The 14406-nt window shown below is 49.5% G+C and overlaps 1 protein-coding gene and 1 long non-coding RNA gene across 4 annotated transcripts in view; one reads left to right on the top strand and one right to left on the bottom strand.

The window, feature by feature from the left end:
• The window catches only part of LOC143435417 (uncharacterized), a 23947-nt gene extending 19120 nt beyond the window's left edge, over window positions 1–4827 (top strand). For all 3 annotated transcript variants that reach the window (XR_013105714.1, XR_013105713.1, XR_013105709.1), the window contains 2 exons: window positions 2722–2814; window positions 4496–4827. This is a non-coding gene — a long non-coding RNA (uncharacterized LOC143435417). The remainder of the gene's footprint in view (window positions 1–2721; window positions 2815–4495) is intronic.
• The window catches only part of Rbp1 (retinol binding protein 1), a 21234-nt gene extending 6828 nt beyond the window's left edge, over window positions 1–14406 (bottom strand). The window contains 3 exon segments of the mRNA XM_034484628.2: window positions 13495–13673; window positions 14105–14216; window positions 14218–14406. Of these exon segments, the coding sequence (XP_034340519.1) occupies window positions 13495–13673; window positions 14105–14216; window positions 14218–14367 (441 nt within the window). The 5' untranslated portion in view covers window positions 14368–14406.

The raw sequence follows: 14406 nt of genomic DNA, 5'->3' as shown, positions 1-14406 counted from the left end.
GCCTGGGTGACCCTGAACCGGGAATGTCTTGATACTCCTTTGTCCCTTTCAGGTAAGCAGTACTGGTTGTGACAGTCAGTGACCTGACATGACCCGTAAATGCTGAGACTCGATGTGGCTCTCAGAAAACATGTGACATTTATTAAAGTTCCCACATGCTGGCACTCACTCACTCTAAGGACAGGGATGTCTGGTCACTCCTATTCCTCCATGCTTGTCCACGAAGAACTGTCAGGTTCTCCCTTGCTGTACCTGCCTCTGGGTCAGTCTTACCTCTGTGGGTTCAGAGGCAGGTCCTAAGAGGAGACGCCTTTCCTGTAGGGAGTCTTGTCCACAAGCTCCAGAGCCAAGCCTGACCCAACGCTGACTCCCAACACCCCCACTCTTTAGATTTGGGCATAAAAGTCAGAGCCCAGACAGTGAGTTGGCACTTCTTGTGTACAGCCTGCGAGTTGTTAAAAGATACAGATTTTGCCTTTCCTCCTGCAATTTGATTTTAACACGTGATTTTTTTCTCTTGGAGAGTCTGTTCCTGGTAAGACAGCCTTTGGAGCTTGTATTAAATAGGCTGTTGGGTACGAGGGGTGGGAAAGCCCTAAGTCCTGACACATGAGGCCCAGTCCTGAGAACTTGCAACAATGTTTCATTAATCCGAAAGGGTTAGAGTGGCAAAAGATTCCTAAGCTTCTGTAATATTCAGCCTGCTGCGGGTGGGGCTGACCACACTCCGTTCTGTCCCACTGAAAAGTGCAATAGGTAGGTGTAGTGGCTTCTCTTTGTCTAGTCCTCTCCTAAGGGAAATCCTTAAAATTACCCCAAATCAGTACATTTTGGGGAGAAAGCCAACTCTCTGTGAACGCAGATGAAAACCAAATTGATAAGGCTTTAAAAAACGTCAATGGGTAACTAGAAACACAAAGACCACTAAAAGCAGCCACTATGAATACATGTTGCCATAAGAAGACCTCCGAGGGCACAAGAGAATTCAATGAAGACATTCAGTTCCACCACGAAGATGTTACCAGCTAACGATAACACAAATCTTAGGATAAACAAAATCAAATATGTTCAGATTAATAATCTTGACACATTATTTCCTTCTCCCCCAATCATTTTTTTAGAAAGGGCCTAGACTCAGATTTGACCATTACAGCACTAGGGTTACTGCTGAGACCAAGGTTCTGAGGAGCAGGTGAGAGGCTTGGCTGGAGAATGTTAGAGGTCTGTGCCACTCAACCCTGTCCAGGCATCTGGAAGGCTTCCTTGTTAAAGTAACAGCATCGTATCATGATGATAGAGCCACTGTGCTTCCTTTAGAGACATGCACTCTGAGGACTGAGGTCACTCAGCTGTGGAGCTGTCAGAGACTGTGCTCAGCAGTTCCCTGGGTACACGAGGAGGATGTGTAGCCTGGCTTTGCAGGGAACAGCATTCAGTAGCCGTGGTCTGGCCCACTTGCAACCTCCTGCATACTGGCTGATTGAGAGAAGGTTGAGGTAAAGGAAAAGACAAGAAGAGAGAAACTTCTTGAAGAATGGGAGGTCCTAGGTAGTCAATGTGCTGGAGGTCTAAAAGCAGGGAGGTGGCTCAATAGCCTGAGGTAGGAGCAGCCTGCAGGAGGTGTGGCCATGAACGACTAGACCTGATGTCAGAAAGACCCACAGGGTTCTGAGAAGGGGAGAAGCCAGGCATGGTGGTACATGCTTTTAATCCCCACACTTGGGAGTCAGAGGCAGGCAGATCTATGAGTTTGAAACTAGCCTGGTCTACACAAAGCAAGGACAGTCAGAGCTACACAGAGAAAAGGAAGAGGAAGAGGAGGAGGGGAAGTGGAGGGGGAAGAGGAAGGGAGGGAGGAGGGAGGGAAGAGGGAGGGAAGGAGGGAGGGGGAGAATCCCAGGCAGAGAGAATAGCAGGAAATGCAGGCAGGTCAAGAGAGAAGGTTACACAGAGGAGTGGGCCTTCCTGGGCTAGACTCTCCTGTTCTATATAAGGCTAGACCTGGCACTTCCAAAACAGAACTTGCTAAGAAGGCTTACAGTCTACTTCATCTTGTGACTTTGGGGCATTAGCTGGCTAAATGTGGCTCTTATGGAAAGAGTGCTGGCCTCTCTAGCCCCTGCATCCAGGCCAAGCTGGTCCAGCTCCTTTAGCACAAGGTGGTGGGGAGTGCTGGAGGCAGGAGGAAGAGGGATCCGGGAGAAGATGACCCACATGAATGCTTGCGTCTTCTGTGGGTGCCCGTGGGCTCTGCCGACCTTTCTCAGTAAATACAAGTAAGGAACACCCATAATAGAAGATGTGTTCTTAGAAACCAGGGAAGAGTGCACAGGTCAGCAGAGAGTTCCAGCGGGGTCTGAGAGCCTCTTACCACACGTGGGATGCCAATAACTACTTTGTGGCGGAAAAGTGCATACAAGTGATTTTTGAATGAATGAATGAATGAATGAATGGCAAAAGCCATTCTAGGGCCATGCTGGTAATTTTCAATGACTGTCACAGAACAACCTTTGCCCACAAGACAAAGCACCCAGGCAATGTGGCTGCCACTTCTTCCACAGAGAAGCTTTACAGAATGCCACCCGCTACCATCTCCAGGAGTGATCTGGCTTCAAATGCCTGAGAAATGAGGCATGATACATAGGGACATAGAAGATGGGTCATGGTTTAAATCTCCTCCTGTTAGACTCTGAGCTCACAGCTCATCCTCTGATCCCACAGGGCTACCTTCCACGCTGGGTCTCCATCCAGCAGGCTGCAGTGTGGTCTGCGACAGCCATGGAGCTGTGGTTCATTCATCTCTACATCTTTCAGGTGAGGTGACCATGAGCCATTCACTCCACCTCTGCAGCCCCCAATTCGTCATTGCAAATAGCGGCCATAGCTCTGCCAGAGAGAGTATAGCATCAGCTCAAACATGGCTGTTTCCATGCAGGGCTGCAAACTCCTGGGTCAGCAGCAGCATGGTCCACTGCTGGCCTTGCCCAGCCTGGTCTGTGGTTTGGAGTGCTTTTGTAAACCCTCCACTCTCCTGTTATGTCTTCCCTGGATGGTCAGGCATCCCTTCATACCCAGAATTTATCTCCTGAGGTGACAGTTCATGGGGTGGGGGGGTGGGGGGGGAGAGTGGGGGGTGGGTGGGAGGGTAGATAGTTACAGCCCTTCCTGACTGAGCAGCTGCTCCAAAGGCTTTCCCATACCCCCACCCCCATCACTTAACTTTCACTGAGAAGCAGTTATCCTCAATTCTCTAATTACCCCTATTTTGCAGATTAGTAGAGGCTCAGGAAAGGGGAAATAATTTTCCCTAGGGCAGCGGTTCACACAGAGACGGGATTTCAAAGGAGGTCAGGCTTCAGAGTTAACAGGTCATGACTGACTTCTAGACAGAGTGGGGCACAGATGAAAAAAAATGTGTATAGGAAGATATGGGATACTTGCCTCCCTTGAACTTGGACATCTTAGTGAGCCCTGGGGCCTCCTGTGGTTGGTAAGAACAGACTTCTATACGGATCTCACTCCCCTGCCACTTGATGAATCCACTCATCCCACAGCACTGCCTCACGAAGGGCCCCTTCATGAGGGCGTTTGAGATTCCAAAGCTCAAAGACAGATTAACCCAGAGCTCTGCCCCCTAGGGTAACAGTCACACTTCACTTTGCTAACCACCAGGAGTCACAGTGCCTGGATCCAAATCCAGTATCTAGATATCTGGATATACAGATAGGTATCCAACTACCTATCTGTCCTGTACCTTAGTTTCTTCATATGTAACATAGAAAGAATCTGGGCACCATCTTCATAGAATTGTTGTAAGGACAACAACACCAACACATAGGAAGTGCTGGCAGAGGCAAAATGCCTGGTAGACATAGTCTATTATTAAATTGGATCTTGTGTATAATCAATGCCAACCTTTTATACCGTTCTTCTGTCTCAGTTAATATTCATCTAACAAATACGCCAGGGCCCATCGCCCATCGCCCATCGTGCTGGGTCTTGAGATACAGAAGGAAGGTCTTTGCTATCTAGAATCTCCCATGCACGTGTCACAGGTGCCCTAAGGGATATACCTGCAGAGAGGCAGCTTGGGGCAAAAGGAAGGAGAGGCAGAGAAGGTGAGCCTGGCTCTCTACCAGTGGGGAACTATGTTTTCAAAAAGAGGCAAGACAGACCATCCCAGAAAAGTGAGCAGAGAAAGCAAAGGAAGGCACCCACACACAGCATGGGGCCAGGAGTATAAGGTGTGTGACAAGGAGTGGACAGGCAAGAGGCTATATCCTATGGTTGGCCATAGGCTGTCAGCACTGAGGAGCTCTTGGGGGTGTCAACTGGGGAGCAGTACGTGAAGATGTGAAGGATGGGCTGGAGTCTGGGCAGTGGGAGAGGGAGATGACCATGAAAAGAGGCAATAATTAAAAGAAACCATCCACAGGAAGTGCCGTACTTGGCACAAGAGCGGGGATGTTAATTGTTGTTGTTGTTGTTGTTACAGGCAAGATCTTCTGAGCAGTGCAGACAGAAAGAGAAGAGATGGATGTTACAAAGCAGAGTCTTTGGAAATGGTTGAAGAACGGCTCCTAAATACTTTCATCTTCACTTTTATCACGGCTGGGTAGTGGTCTCTGGAACTAAAAAGCCAGTCTTTCTAGGCACCATGCTTACTCAGTATTTAGGAAGCTGGCAGGAGACAGACAACTTGGTCTCTGAGCCACACAAAACTCAAAAGTCACAAATTATCTAAAGCTGGAGTCCAAAGGCAACATTTACACAAAGTGGAGTGACCCTGGCAGAGTTCCCCCTCCCAGGGCGTGAGGTGGGAAGGCACTGCCCACCCCCCCCACCCCACCCCCCACTCCCCAGTCGATGGACACAAGGTCACAGAGGCTCTCAGGCCTGTGTCTATGGGGCTGAGGGATTTTTTTTATCAGGAAACTGCACACAGATACCTTTGTGCAAATCTAACAGGGGGTGTTGCTGCAGTTCTCCTGGAATATAACCCGTGTGTGGGTTGTCTGAGTCAGAGGGTAAGATGATTTTCTGATTCACAGCCCATTGTCAGACAGAGATCTTTCCCCTCTTCTTCCCCTTGTCTTACACTGGCTGCGTGTAACACAAGTCCACTGTGAAGGAGGGAAGATGGCTGTGGGCCTGTTTCCTTCCATCCTCGTCTGTCCACTCATTTAGCTTATACTTCATCCCCAGAGGACAAAGCAGGAGGGGGGCTGGTGGAGTACAAGGAAGGTCCTTGTATTCAAGGTGCCATCCTGAGGTGTCTGTGTATCAGAGGAAACTCCAAAAGAAGTCAGAACAGTTTACTATATAAATGCACTTTAATGAAGGCTTACAGTTAGCAAGACAGATACCTGGGCGAGCTAGCATACTCTTCCCCCTTTGCCCCCCACCGTGTGTGAGTGTGTGTGTGTGTGTGTGTCTGTGCACCAAGCACTCTAATACAGTTTAATTTACACAAAGGACAGGGTGTGACAGGGTTCTAGACAAACAGGTGACTGATGGGCTCCCAGAGAGGGGACTGCTGGACTGGGCATAACCCTTGTTATGTGAAATACTCTCCCAGGTGTATTCAATTAACTCAGTCCAGTATACCACTAAACTCCTGAGCCCAGGGGGAAAGGACTAAAGTTTACTGTGGCTGGAATGATTGTCAAAAGAAAGGCACAAACTCCCTGGGTCCCCCTGTGCTTTAACAATGGGGATTCTAGCAGAAGGTCTTTTCAGCAAGTGCTGGCTTGCTTGGTGGCAAAGAGGTTTTCTCCAGAGGGCTAACTGTCCCTTTTCAGGCCACAGGATGCCGTCCTGAACTGGGCCCCAGAGGTGAGAAATCCCCACCCTAAGTACAAAGGACAGGCTCAGGCACACCTCCTGCGGCTCCTCTCCCACCCCCGCAGAGCCCCACTCAACATTAGTCAGCAACAAAACAGCCCAATCTGGATAGACCTTCAAAGCTTAGCCAGAGAAACAGGCTCCAGACCCACTGGGCAGTCACAGTGTGCCAGAGGCCATGGTGACAGCTTGTCAGGCTTACTGCACAGCCAGCTCTCCTGAAGCAGCAGTCAGTGTTTGTTTAAAGCCCTGCTACACCCTGCTTATTCAGATGTGGAGCCTGAATCCATCTTCCTGCTGAAGATGGGTGAGCCTTTCTTACGACCAACAGAATCCTAGGAGATGGGACAGCTTGGATAGGTGTTCCCCAAGCCCCATGTAGTCAAGGCTTGGCCCTACTGGGAGGTGGTGTGATTTTTAAGAGTTGAGGCCTGCTTGGAAGCATTCTGGTGATAGGAGGAAATACTCTGCTTTTATTCTAGCCATTAGTTAAATAACCATCCCCTGCATTGAGCTTCCTCCATGGCCTACCACCTTGACACAGGCTCAGAAAGAACAGCACCAACTAATCTTCCACTGAAACTCGCAAGGCTGCATGCAAGTCAAAATAAACCCTTCTTCTTTTTAAGTAGATCAGCCTAGGTATTTTGTTACAGCAATGGAAAGCTGACTGACACAGTGCCTTCAGAGCTCACTAAAAAAAAAAAAAATGTCACCCACATTACACATCTGCCTTCCTCTCTTAAGACTCTCATTCTTGAAACCTAACTGCCATGGAGAATAAGTCCATCTTGAGAGAATCCTCAAGCTCACAGCTGGAATGTGGAAACAGGATTCACACTCACAACCTAACCTAAATGCTCTGCTGTTCCCTGTCTATTTAGAGCACGCTTTGCCTGTTTGCCTGCACATTCAGTTGCATTTCTGGATCACTGGGACCCCTAACTGTTATGGCTTCTTGCAAGGATCTGCAGGCAGTGCCTGACCCTGTCTCCCAACGAGACAGGACTGTATCTGTCATCACTCATTCACACCTTCCCCAGAAGTGAGTGGCTTTAACGACAGCAACACAATTCTTTTTCTGAATTATGATGAGAACATCATAGGAACCTGAGCCTGGCCAGCTGTTCCTCACACAGTATCAGCAGCACAGTCCTTTGAGCCATCAACATCAGAACCATCTGGGGACTTGGTAGAAAGAGAAGCACTTGAGCCCCACCCCAGGGCTCTGAATGAGAACCCTGGGGGTAAGACAGGCTCAAGTGTGTGAAAACTACTGTCCCAATAACTTGTATGGTCAGTTCAGGAGCTCTGGGCTATCAGTGTCTAAGAATGTGTCCAGACACAGGAGATAGGGAATCAGTTCTTAGGGCTTAAGGAGAAAGAAAGATGCACTATTAACTTAAGTATATGGAAAATAATATTCGCATCGAGAACTCCTATAACATTCCAACATTTTCCTCTCCCTCTCCTTCTTCATTTGAATGCCCGCATTCCTGACCATATCTTGTTTTTTCCTTCATTTGGATTTCTCCACGTAACCACAGAGAGTGGGGAGATGTGTGCACTAGCCACGGAGAGCCTAGGCTTATGCCATACCCCCACCCTTCTCTCTCTCCTCAAACTGAATCCTGGGAAAGGGTGTGATTAGACCAGTTTGGGTCTCCTGCATCACCCTGACAGCAGGTACTCATCCCAACAGAGGTGGTGTGCTGCATGGGCTAACCTGCCAGGACCCAGAAAGGGAGTAGGGAATTCTCACCAGTAACAAGGAGTGCCTCTCTAGATGACGGTAAGGAAGCACTGATGGCCAGGAACAAAAAATCAAACAGTTGTAACTTATTTCGACCAACAGCTGGCCCTCGTACATGAGTGTTCGGTGATCCTCACATCCTGGTGTCAGCAGGAGTATTGGTCCTATTTTGTAGGTGGTGTTGGCAGCATGGCAAAGGCAACGTGTATTATCTCTGTGGCCCTCAGAATTGTCAGGAAGCCAGGCAGAGCAGCAATCGGGATGCCCATTTTGCAAATGTGGAAGCAGAAGCCAGGTGTCTAATCCGTTGCCTGCACACTGCAGCCAACTGTGCTGACAGTAACATCAGCTCTTCCCACTCATCCAGGCCCCACAACCCTGAGGATGCTCACTGCTCACCTTACAGACCTCGGGGCAGAGATCTTCACAAACACATCAGTCAGAAACCTTGAGCTTGAACTAAGGAGGCCTGTTCTCTGAGCTCCAGATTTTCATCTATGGCATGGGTAGAATGATCCCTGCTGAAGAGAAGCATTTGCTATGGGGACCAAAGGGGGAACCGTGGGGAGAGCGCTTGGTGCAGATGTGGTGACGATCCACTGCCAGTTATGTTCCCTCGCTCTGGCCTTGCAAAACTCCAGTCTTAAAAAGCCAGTGTGAGTCCTGAAAGCTACTTTGTAAATTTTGTTTGGTTGCTTTAATTCTTCTTTTTATAATCCTCAAAAGCATGCTGCTGACACCGATTTCAAAGGTTGGGAGAACTTTAGCTAGGAGATGAAAGAGATCCTGTGTTGAGGACTTGGAAAAGACCCAGCTGAAGACTAGGGCCTGGTCTGGGCAGGGGTGGCTCTCAGAAGGCTCCCAAATCTAACAGCATCTGAGCTCCGTAGCCTGAGGCGTTAATTTTACCACTGGCACGAATATTTGTTAACATAAGAACCCAAAGATCTCTTTACTGGGTCAAGAACAGGATCAGGAAGCTGGCAAGACTTTAAACCAGAGTGCTAACAGCGGTTTTGATGGATTTCATGTGTTGCCATATATAATTAGATGCCTGGCTGGATGAATGGATAAGTGGGCATAAGTGAGCGTTTGCAAGGATGTTAGGGAGGGAAGGGAAGGAAACACAGATTTAAAAAAAAAAAAAAAGATTGAAAAGCATCTGAAAGTGGGGATAAAGAGAGATACCTAAAAAACATCATGGAGAAAAAAAAAAAAAAAAAAAAAAACCCTATGTGCAGAAAAATGGAATTTTCCCATCTCTCTTCTCTTCTCTCCTTTCATCCTTTTTCCCCTCTTCCTTCTTCTCAGCTGTAGGTTGCTATTTTGGCCAGCTGACCAACTGGTAGATAGACACATGTGGCAAGGCTTCCCAGAAAAACCCACTGGAAACTGTAGCAGTAGTAAGTTTTGAGGGGTAGGGTATGGGCCGAGCGGGGGAGGGGACCCTTTCCTTCCCTTTCATTCTCTTCCGCTATTTGGTTTTCCCCCCTTCCCTTTTATAATAAAAACAAAGAAAGCAGCAGAGGGCCAAGTGCTGGGAGTGAAAGGCAGGCCCTGTGGAGGGGTCATCCTGAGTTCAAAGCTAGATATGAAGGCCAGGCCAAAGCCAAGGGAGGCGGTGCCAGACCCAAGTGAACAAAGAGGCCTCTTCCAGGGAAACTCCAACCTGGTGTCCACTGTGAAATGACAAATGGCCCTTCTGCCACCAGCACGGAGAAACAGGCTCACTGCTGGTTCCTAGCAGAGGCTCAGTCTCATTCCATAGGATCCATTCACTACAGGGGGGACAGCTGAGGACGAGAATGGAATGATTTTAGGGACTGCTTGGCCAGAAGTGGGAACTCTATTTCAGGTTGAAGAACACTTACCTGTCTGAGCCCCACCCAGATAAACCCATGCAGGTTGATTGTATCTGACACTCATGGTTGGTCTCTTGTCTGATACTGCACAGTATGGACAAAGGAGACTGGGCACCTGTTAGGTTCAAACTATCTATCAGTCCTGAGGTGGCTGCTGTACCACGGTCCTGAAGGATCTTCACTCAACAGACTGGAAATGTGGGCTAAGAGCTCCAGGGACACAGAGACAGCTCGTGCAATTCTAGACCATATCAAGGGTGGCAGGGGAGGTAGACTAGAGCCAGTGACCTATGGTTCTTTGCACCCCATTTGTGCTTTTTATACAGGCACAAATATAGTGAGATGCCACCTTCCCCCAAAGCAGGGACTGCAGAGTAAACACTACCAATTGCTACTTGACCCTGGACCTCGAGGACCAAGGTGGGTGAGGATGATGCCAAGCTGCTCACATAAAGGGGGCACTGGCGAGTGTTCAAGAGACCCGCGCAGTGGAGACAAAACACAAGCTTGGCCTTTTCAGCTCTTAATGCTTTGTTTTGTAAGAACAGTCAGATACAGGTTTCTGTTTTGTTTTGTTTCTCCCTATGAAATCTTAGCATCCCTGGCCCTCATTGGCAACCAGCTCAAACTCTGTGCAGGCCAAACAAAATACATCTGCAAGCTGGATTCCATCTTCTGGCTGCCATTCTGAATACAGATAAGATTCCCTAAGTAAAGGAAGAAACAGAGACATTGCGCCAGCAGCCTCCTGGCCCTTTGGAGAGGAATGTTAGCCTGGCTCCGCCTTGCTCAGTAAGGACACCCTGCAGCCCTGTCAGATCTCATTTAGGTCCTTTTCCAGGTCTTCATCACCAATGTCCCTCTGCCATATTTTGCATATACAGCTACATACAAGCCTTTGCAGAGCAGCTTCCTCTCACACAGCCCTTTCCTGAGCACCGGGCTTCACCGAGCATGGTCTACTCTGTTCATTGCCTCTTCCCACCTTTGTCCTTCAGGACCCTGCTCGGGTGGCCCTTTCTGGGGGCCTTCCCTAAACCATAGCTCCCTGAACCCCAGCTCTGTGCTCCCCTCCCCCTGTCCTCTACTTCTACCACACATGAGCCTGCAATGGCCCACAGATCTCTGTGTCCTCCACGCTCCCAGGCACCCAGGAAGCCGGCTATCCTTTTCCTCAGGCTGAGGCCAGAACCCAGCAAGAAACAGGTCTGAAACAACATTTATTTACCAGACCCTTTTCTTGTCCTTGGCTTTTCTTTCATTCCTTTCCTGTTTGGCTGGCTACAGCTACTTCCTGTCTGTCCTCTCAGACTCAAATCAGAGTTACTTGTGATGAGAACTGTCTCTGATCTCCCAGGCCGAAGAGGGGTGCTTCTTTGTTCTGATCACACTATAGTGTGAATGGCTGTCTTGGACCCTTTCCCCTAGTCTAGGCCTCCTCAGGCCCCACTCCCACACTCTTATCCCCAGGAGACTGGAATTCCCTCAGAAATCACACTCTGGCAAAAAGAAAGCCTAAACCTTGGCAGCCAGAGGTAAGTGGGAAGATTAGCCACTTGTCACAGCCTCTTACAGAAGAGACTTCGTGGGTCAGTGGTGGGCACTAACACACCTGTCAGGACTGCTTAGACATGCATATCTCGGGCCCTCTATTTAAGCCTTAATATCACTTCAAGACCCCAGGATGGACTTGGGGAGATGGGTTACTTTGTCCCTCTTCCCAATGTGGTCACATTGACTAAATTTGCTTTTTTTTCTTTACTATTCAGTTTGTTTTTTTAAAATTGGCTTATCCAGAACAGGCAGCTGAACCTGGTTTTGTGGGGTACAGACTGTGACCCCCCAACTTTAATAGCAATCCCTCCTCCCAGAGAGCAAGGCCAGTGAGTCTTGCAGCAGCAAAGATAACAGTGACACCAGGAAGATCTAAGACAAGGTAGTTATTGCCCTTTCCTCTGTGCTCCAAATCCTTCCCCCAGACCCCATTCCTTCCCACCTGCAGTAAGGACCTCCTCCAGAGCCCCGGGATCCCCTCCAGCCTGCCCATGACTTAACCCCCTCCCTTTGTCTTCATGGCACTGGCTGTTATGACCTTTGGGTGTCTGTCTCACACATAGACTGTGTGTTCCTGGATGTCACGGACTGTGCTTTGCTAATCTGTGTGTCCCTGGTGTCATGACCACATTCAAGGGAGGCAGTCTGTTCCCTCTGCCCTTTAGGTAACCCTCGCCCCAAGCTTACCCCAGGAGGAAGCTCTATGTATAAGGTTGGTGAATTAATGTAAACTATGACATCACCAGGCACATGGTAGACCCTTGGTGAATACTCACTAGTTTCACTAGGTGATCAATAACAACAACCAATCAAGTACAAGCTAGCATATTCAGAATCGCAGTGATCCCAAATAAAGACACATCGGATGTGGATTCCATGTAGCGGCCCAGAAGTAGTCTAGAACAATGGAGAGAAGGCAGTCCCTGTCTGAAGGCGTCCTTTCTGACTGTAAGCATCTGGTGCCTGGGGACTTTAGAGCAGTGGTTCTCAACCTTCCCAGTGCTGCGACTCTTTAACACAGTTCCTCAAGTTGTGGTGATCCCTAACCATAAAATTATTTTTGTTGATACTCCATAACTGCAGCTTTGCTTCTGCTACAAATCGTAATATAAACATGCAATGTAAAAATGCAGGATATCGGATATGTGACCCCCAAAGGGGTCGCGACCCACAGGTTGAGAATAGGCTGCGTTAGATCATAGCAGGAGTCTTCTCCCTCCCACAGCCTCTCCCAGTACGCTGCCTACTGGCTGCTCTTCTTCCATCATTCCAATGACAGGCTCAGATACCGGTCTAATGGCTTCCCAAAGAATAAGGCAGATAAGACTAAGTGGTCCTCCTGGTGATTCTTACTCCTCTTCACCCATGGTTCTTGAGAACTTAGCTATACTGTTTCTGAAAGGGCTGTTTGTCCACAGAGGAACCTGGCAGAGTGTAGGGTGGGGTGTGGCCTTCAACATAAGAAGGTTCAAATCTCCACTCCTGCAATTTTCTTCCCCCTAGTCACTGGCTTAATATGGAGCTCCCAATCATCCCTTCACTGAGCTGTGGTTGTATGTGACACAGTGCAGGGTATACACATTTATAGTGGGTAAATGCCCTTGGCAAGTGAGGGATGGGTAACAAGCTCCCCCTTCCTGCAAAGCAAGGCAGCTCCTGGAAGCAGGCACAAGCCAGATCTGGACTGAGGACCATGCAAGAGACGCTGAGAGTATCCTGGCCTCCCAGAAATCCCAGAATGCTGACCGAGGCCTGAGGCTGACCTTCCGGAGTCTGCTGTGGTATTGCTAATTGGGGTCTGCGGGTCACTAGTTTCCCACTCTTGAAGGGGCTAGGGGCCTCCCCTACCCCTACTGCTTCTTCCTCTGACTCTGGACGCTGCCTACTGTTCTATAGGGTTAGGAATTCGGTGAAAGGTTGAAAGGAAATTCAGGGCGCTCAGTGGGTATCAGGGTGAGCCTCGGTCAAATCTCAGCTTTGCAGCAGCAGGCAAGGGGACTTCCAGCAGAGGCAAGGTGCCCCTGCTCCCTTCGGAGACCTTGAACCTGATCACTTGGGGAAAACACGGCAGAGGACTCCCTGTGCTTTCTCCTCTCTTCCTGTTCTCCACCAGAGAGTTCAAGAATTCCAGGCCCCTCCCCACTACTCTACCGAATTCATTAATTCATTAAGTTGATTTTATCTGTAAAATGAACGAGCTCCTATTGCCTCACAATTAGGGCGAGCCTTGATGAGGCCACTTGTGTCTGAGCACCCGGCAGAGTTGGAGCCTTCACAGCTGACCAAACAATCGATTCTGTCCAGCCACCAACACCTGAAAGGCGGGTTTAGCCTACCAAACCCGCCCCTAGGGCTCTGGGGCTGGGAGAGAAGATCCACACTGTTTCCCAACCACCAGATCTTTGCTCTCTCCAGATGAGCTAATCCAGGTCTAGGACAGAACCGGAGGGCAGGAGACACCAAGGACTCAAGGGGCCTCACCATACACTTGCGGTCGTCTATGCCTGTCAGATCCTCCTCAAACTCCTTCCCAACTTGGAAGTCCATGATATAGTTCCGAAAAGTGCTCAGCGTTCGGATGATCATGTGGTCGCCATCCTGCACGATCTCTTTGTCTGGCTTCAGCAAGTTGGCGATTTTGCGCAAGGCCACGTTGACATCTACAAGGGGTGCAGAGAGAGCAGCGGGAGAGATGTCAAGAAAACTCAAAGAGGAAAGGATTCCCTAGGTAGCAGGGTTCCTAGGTAGCGGAGCAAGGCTGGGATTCCAGCTCAATCTGCCAATCTGCGAGGCCTCCGAGGACAGTCTGTGCCTTGTCTTTCCATTTGCATTCCTTTGAAAACAAAGTTTTGTTTTTGCCCGTCCCCCCCCCCCCTTTTTTTTTTGCCAGACCTTTAAAAACAAACTAGCAAAGCTAGCCCCGCTCTAATGATTGAATTATCTGCCTCCGGGGAGAGCAATAGCGCTCTTGTCACCAATTAACCCTAACAGCTCGGGCCTTCTAGTTGGCAGCCAGCGGCTAGCCGCGCTCTGGGCTAGGGTGGTGGGGTCTGCGGGGAGCCCCGGATTGCACACCGCGGGCCGCGCTTACCGAGCGCGCGCAGGTACTCCTCGAAATTCTCATTGCTCAGCATCTTCCAGTACCCGTTGAAGTCCACAGGCATTTTTGGGACAGACTGGGGATCGCCTGACACCAAGAAGGCGAGAGCGGCTGTGGGCTTCGCCTGGACGGTGGCTGCTAATGCACTCCCGGTGATGGGCGGCCCGGAAATGGGCGCCCTCGGGGGACACGGGGCTCCGCGGGGCGGCGACAGCTGGATTCCGAGAGTGCACAAAGCCCGCAGGAGGGTCCATTGTAGCTATCCCTCCTCCCAGTGTGAGAGGGCGGGGCGG

The sequence above is a fragment of the Arvicanthis niloticus genome, chromosome 21, assembly GCF_011762505.2.
Source record: "Arvicanthis niloticus isolate mArvNil1 chromosome 21, mArvNil1.pat.X, whole genome shotgun sequence".
In the NCBI taxonomy this organism is placed as follows: domain Eukaryota; kingdom Metazoa; phylum Chordata; class Mammalia; order Rodentia; family Muridae; genus Arvicanthis; species Arvicanthis niloticus.
Note: the sequence above shows the minus strand (reverse complement) of the source record. Positions and strands in the feature narration are given on the sequence as shown.